Genomic DNA, 7,036 nt, shown 5'->3' on the forward strand with positions numbered 1-7,036 from the left:
ACCGATAATTAAGAGAAATGTTGATAGGGTTGGAACCGACGAAACCAAGAGAACTTGCTAAGAGATAGAAGAAAAACAAATTTTCTGCATATCTCAGAATGAGATCGGCAGCTAGGTTAAATCAAACTAACAAAACCAAAGTTACACATGACACCCACAAAGTAATAAAAGGCCATAATGGTCCTTGACAATTAAAACATAACAAAACCAACATAAGTAATAAAAACACTAAACGATCCGTAACAATACTCCTTCCTTAACCCACTTTTTGTCCTCAAGAAGTGAGTTCCACAAAGTCAGGAAAACGCAGTTTCATTTCATCAAGGAACTCCCATGTAGCTTCCTGAGTTGTTTGCCCCTTCCATTGAATTAGCACCTTCATTGCCGCCCGGTTTCCCCGTTGAACTAGCTTGCGATCCAACACCCCGTACGGCTGTAACCTGAACCGAGCATCTGTTGGAAGCGGTATAATTTTGTCTGGTGGTCCACCTGCATATTTAAGTAAAGAAACATGAAAGACCGGATGAATTTGCGCTTCGCCCGGTAAATCCAACCTATATGTAACATTCCCCACTTTTTCCACGATCAAGAACGGGCCGAAATATTTAGGAGTGAGCTTCGAATGCTTGTGAACCCTTAAAGTATTTTGCATATATGGCTGGAGTTTGAGATAAACCCAAGTACCCGTCTCAAATTCTCTCTCAGTCCGGTGCTTATCCGCTTGTTGCTTCATTCGGTTTTTGCGCAATCTGTAGGGACTGTTTTAGTAATTTTACCGCCATCTCCCGGTCTTGCATAAACTCATCTACATCCTTATCGGTCATGTCCTTAGGGATATACGGAATGTGTAAAGGCGGTGAAAACCCGTATAAGGCCTCGAAAGGCGACTTGCCCAAGGAAGAGTGGAAGGTGGTGTTATAACACCATTCGGCTAACGAGACCCATTTAACCCACGTGTGGGGTCTCTCCATTACCATACACCTTAAATAGCTCTCCAAGCACCGGTTAACAACCTCCGTTTGGGGATGATAAGCCGTAGACAAATTGGCGGCCACCCCTTGTAGATGTGGGAATTCCTTCCAAAACGAGCTTAAGAATATCGGGTCACGATCTGAAATTATAGAGTTGGGACAGCCATGTAACTTATACACGTTATCTAGAAAAACGTGTATTACTTCCTTAGCCGAAAACGGGTGAGCGAGGACCATAAAATGGCTATATTTAGTTAAGCGATCCACCACCACAAATATCGTATCCTTTCATTTAACCTTCGGTAACCCCCCAACAAAATCCATCGATATGTCGGTGAATATGGTGTCGGGAATAGGTAATGGTTGCAACAGTCCCGGTGATGATACGTTCTCGTGTTTAGCTCTCATGCACACGTCACAACCCCTTACTAATTGTCTAACCCCCTTTGCGATCCCCTTCCAATAAAATAATCCTTTCACTCTTTGTACAATAGCCTTCACACCCGAATGACCACCGATTGGAGACTCATGGCTTAATTTAATAATCTCTGTTCTAAGTTCTGTGTTTTCCCCTACCACCATTCGATTCCTTCTCTTTATCCACTTACCATTCCATGCAAACTTTTTTAGATTCTCTCACGCCTTTAGTTTGTTAATTAAATTTTTCACCTGTACATCTTGGGTCTGGCTGTCTAGTACCCTTTGAAACAATAGGGGTTCAATCTGGGAAAGGGCGGGTGGTGAATAGCGTGACCCCCTGAACTCGTGACAATGCATCAGCAGCAACATTTTCCCGGCCTTTTTTATACTCTAAGGTATAATCATATCCCATGAGTTTCGCGAGCCACTCATGTTGTAACGGTGTTGTGACTTTTTGGGTCAAGAGGTGTTTAAGACTTCTCTGATCAGTGCGTATAATAAACGGGCTTGTGACAAGGTAAAAATGCCACTACTTTACAGCCAACATGATTGCGAGAAGCTCCTTCTCATATACGGACAAAGCTTGTTGTTTTGGAGATAGAGCTTTGCTAAGGAAAGAGATCGGGTGACGTTCTTGCATCAAAATAGCCCCCAAACCACACGCGGACGCATAGGTTTCTACCACGAATTGTTTAGAGAAATCTGGTAGAGCAAGTACTGGTGCCGATGTAAGAGCCCCCTTAAGTTGTTAGAAGGCGTTTTGTGCTTCCTCCCCCCATCGAAACGCATCCTTTTTTAGTAGGTCGGTGAGTGGTTTCGCTATGAGCCCGAAAGACCTTATAAAACGACGATAATATCCGGCTAGCCCCAAGAACCCGCGAAGTTGTTTCAAAGACTTTGGAGGTGCCCACTGTTGAATAGCCTCAATCTTAGATGGATCTGTTTTAACCGCTTCACCGGATATGACGTGACCCAAATACTCAACCGCTCGACCGCCGAACACACATTTAGACTCCTTAGCAAATAACTGATGTTCCCGCATGGTGGACAGGACCTGATGTAGGTGCTGAATATGTTGTTCTTCATCTCGGCTATAGATTAAAATGTCATCAAAAAATACAAGGAACCCTTTTCTTAGGAACGGTCGAAAGACGTGGTTCATCAATGCTTGAAACGTTGTCGGCGCGTTCGTTAGTCCGAATGGCATAACAAGGAACTCATAATGCCCCTCATGGGTGCGAAATGCGGTTTTGTGAATATCATCCGGAGCCATTCGAACTTGGTGGTACCCGGAACGCAAATCCAATTTAGAGAACAATGTAGCTCCCCCCAGTTCGTCTAGTAATTCTTCTATTAATGGAATAGGAAACTTGTCCTTAACCGTCACGTCGTTGAGTCATACACATTCGCCATTGCCCGTCTTTTTTTTCAACCAATACCACAGGAGCCGCGAATGAGCTTTGACTATTACGAATAACCCCAGCATCTAGGAGGTCACGTGTAGTTTTCTCGATAACGTCCTTTTGTATGGCGGGATATCTGTATGTTCGTTGACTTATAGGTGTGGTACCTTCTTTCAACAGAATCTTGTGATCAAATGGCCGCACCGGAGGCAAGGTTTTTGGCATTTGGAAAACATCAGAGAACTCATGCACCACCTTCTGCCAATGCATGCATTCTTGTCTTGAGCTTGATCACATACCACCTTGGATTGAAACATAGGTTCGGCCAACATACCTGTGAGTTTAAGACTAAACATTTGTGTGGAGCCATCCTTGTAATGTTTTGAAGTAATTCTTCAACTTTCTCTACCGAGCAAACCGAAACCTTGTTATTTTGCAGGCCCTTTAATTCACATGGTTTACCCTCGATTTGAAACTGCATGGTCATCTTTTGGAAGTTCCAAAGGATGTCGTGTAAGGGTAGGAGCCACTGGATACCCAAAATCATATCGTAGCTTTCGAGGGAAATAAGCAACACCTCCGTGCTAAACCAATGGCCTTGCATCGACCACTGAAAGTCCGAACAAACTTGGTTGCAAACAAGTTTCTTACCATTTGCCACACTTACATTAATCAGTGGGATATCTCTAACCGGGCATTGGAGCTTTTTAGCCAACCTTTCGTCAATAAAGTTATGTGTCGACCCCGAATCAATGAGAATGTGGGGTTGGCGCGTACCCATCGAGCCTTGAACTCGCATAGTGGAGTATGAAGGAAGACCTATTAATGCGTGTATGGAAATCTGATGTTCTTTTTCTTTATCTTCGGTTATTGTTTCCTCTACCGTTACATCATCCTCATCATCGACTTCGATGATGTACACCTGGTTTCTGTTCCGAGGACATTTATGCCCCGGTACGAATTTCTCTGTACACCAAAAACACTCCCCTTTCGCCCGTTTCTGTTCCAACTCCTTACTTGTCAGACGACGTGACCCCCCTGTTGGTTTGGAAGCCATCGAGGCAGGCCTATTAGGGGTGGGCAAAATAGGTAATTTGGTTGCATTAATGGGAGGGTGAATCATTGTATCATTATTGCTTCTTGTATTTGTTATACTTCCTTTCACTACTTTAAGTTTTCCCTCCAAAGTTTCAGTGTTATTTGTTTGGATCCTAGCCAACCCATAAGCTTCATGTAGAGTATACGGCTTAAACATCTTAACCGGACCCCTGATTTCTTGCATAAGACCTTTAAGATAAAGACTCACGGCTTGTGTTTCACTCAAATTTACCTTGTTCAATAGCGAATCAAATGAGGAATTGTAAACATGAAGCGCTTCAATAGTGAGATCCTTTTGAGTGAGGGAAGCGATCTCTTCCAGTGGATCCTTTAACATAGCATTCGAGAACCTGCTCGAGATAGTCCGAACATAATCATCCCATGAAATATCTGCAACGGTAGCCTTACGGGTGCGCATAAAAGACCGATGCCATTGTATAGCATCCCCTTCTAGGTGGACAACCGCGCATCTGAGCTTCAACTCTGCGGGTGTCTCATCAAGTTCAAAAAAATGCTCGCAGCGATAAACCCACGCCTCCACATCTTCCCCAGAGAACTTAGGGAATTCCACCTTCCCGACCCGCATGGGTTTAGTATCCTTAGAGTTTGCGTCGACAAAAGAGAATGACGAACCCGAGCTACCATCGCTGCCTTTTGGGCCGCTAGCACTCGATTTCTCCTTAACCACCTTGAGTATCTCCTCCTGCTGTTTCATTAGAGCCGATAAGGAACCTTGGATCTCCGAGATTGCCTTGTCATGCTCCTTGAGAGTTTTGTCCACATCCTGATTGCGAGTGTTTATCATGATGACGAGAGGGATTCTGGCTGGTGATCGGAACGGCTCTGATAACCTTGATAGGGTTTGAACCGACGAAACCAAGAGAACTTGCTAAGAGATAGAAGAAAAACAAATTTTCTGCATATCTCAGAATGAGATCGGCAGCTAGGTTAAATCAAACTAACAAAACCAAAGTTACACATGACACCCACAAAGTAATAAAAAGCCATAATGGTCCTTGACAATTAAAACATAACAAAAACCAATATAAGTAATAAAAACACTAAACGATCCGTAACAAATGTCACGAAGATGGAATTATGAAGAAGAAGTACCATTAGCAAAGAGTCCATGTTTCCCAATACATGGACCCTGTGAACCAAAGAACGTCAAGTTTTTGACCATGAGTTTACACTATTTTGTTTCAGAGGGAGGAACAAGCAATTGTACAACGTACCAAGTGTATTCGAAATGACAAAATTTGGTGAGACAAATTAACATTTGCGGTAACGACACGTATAAGATCATAACAAAAGTAAAAAACTGATGGATTTGGGAATAGCAGTTTTATAGATTTTTTTTATTAAATGAAGTGTTGTTTAATTAGTTATGTATTTTTAAATTTATAATCTATGAATTTTTATTTATTTTTAAGTTTTAAATTTATAACTTTTTAGTTATTTAAAAAGAAAATCTTTAGGGTAGTTTAGTGTCATGTTGTCAGCCCTTAGGGTAGTTCAAGGCAGAGCCGTAGAAATGAGATGGCATGGCATGATTGGTCTGGGGCTTATGGTAGTTTGGGAACCATTAGGTTTGTGTGTCACACCCCAACCAAAGGCGGTGGAACATGTCGGGGCACGGGGGATTGCACATGAACACAATTACAATATTAAAGTGGCAATATTTAATCAACTCATTCATTTCATTCAACATCAAAATACAACACATCTTGTTCATACAAAAAAAATAAAGTAAAAGAAATAACTTGTTCATTAAACTAATAACTTAAATGGTCTAAAATAAAAATAACGTCTTCCAAGCTTAAATCAACCAGTTATTAAATTTGCAACATTGCATATAATATATTTGTTAGCTTGAATATTGGTGATCAATTCCATGATTTTTGGTATATATAATATGAGGCAAAAACCACAACTCATACGTGAAACCATAAATAATAGCAACAATTGAGGTATATAAATCATAAACAAAAGAGGCTCCATTCTAATAAGTAAAACTAGCAAATTACAAGGAAAACGTATGATTATATTTATTGAAGATGAAGATGAAGGTAACCAACAAAAGCAATAAACATTTAGCAATTAATCATATAAGACATATACAAACAATCGAACCAAGTATTCTAAGTAACATATAAACTAGACTATATGGTTTGAGGATTAAAGTCTTAAATCATTTTTGTTTGATTAAGTATGCAAGCTACCCCCTCAAAGTATAAAATAAAAAACAAGGATGAAATTACTCACTTAGAATAAGTGGCTTTCATGAAGAAATACTTAGAACAAAAACTTCAAGAAAGCAAGTCCAATGGTTTAACGTGTGTGTCCTAGATTGAAAGATCTTGAATTAATATAGAGTCTTGAATATTGAATAAAAATGATAAAATATTTTATAAAAACAAGGCTTGGGTTTTGGGGTTTTAGATTATATTTTACAAATTACGGTTAATAAAATATGTATAAAATAAAATGAGTTTGACTTCAACCCGGGTCTTTGATGTTTTGTTTTACTCAACCTTCATCAAGTTTACATACGGGATTTGATTTAGTGCTAATGTTCACGATTCCACTAATATAAGCATCAAGATCCGACTTTTATCAGTTTGTTCGGTTAGTCGGTTCAGGACTTAATAAAGTACCAAATCCTAATCCAAATTACGAAACTATTTAAATTTATGAATTACTTTAATAAAAAGTTTGAGAATTTTATTAATTAAAGTCCCAAACTCGGGTTTAAGCGAGTGTAAGTCAGCTCGATCTAAGTATAATACCAAGTTTGGTTCCGACAAAAACTAATCTTAAAAATATATATAATTTAAAGTGAAACATAATTTAAAACGTTTAGGAAAGATTTTTGGAAGTTTGAATGGTGACTAGCTTGTTAAGACGAGTATTTCGACTTTTACTTGGTTTTTACCCAAAACCTGGTTTAAGCCAAGATTTGTTCCAACACTTCCAATGTAACATCGTGAAAATTTCGAGTTCAAAATGACAATTTCCAAAGTCTAAGGACCTAAAATGTCAAAATTCCAAACCTTAGGGTTTAAATTGAAAATTTTGATTCTTTTGTCCTATCGCGATACGCGACGGGATAAAGGACAAGCTCATCGCGTATCGCGAAGAGTT

At 39.8% G+C, this 7,036-nt stretch overlaps 1 protein-coding gene across 1 annotated transcript; it reads right to left on the bottom strand.

Moving 5' to 3' along the window:
- Positions 1–274: 274 nt before the first annotated feature.
- Positions 275–652, bottom strand: LOC143579371 (uncharacterized). Its single transcript, XM_077062699.1, has one exon. The coding sequence runs from the start codon at positions 650–652 to the stop codon at positions 275–277; it is 378 nt and encodes a 125-aa protein (XP_076918814.1).
- Positions 653–7,036: the final 6,384 nt, after the last annotated feature.

The sequence above is a fragment of the Bidens hawaiensis genome, unplaced genomic scaffold, assembly GCF_021521415.1.
Source record: "Bidens hawaiensis isolate Kalapana, Puna unplaced genomic scaffold, B.hawaiensis_p1.1 tig00029683_1, whole genome shotgun sequence".
NCBI classification, from domain to species: domain Eukaryota; kingdom Viridiplantae; phylum Streptophyta; class Magnoliopsida; order Asterales; family Asteraceae; genus Bidens; species Bidens hawaiensis.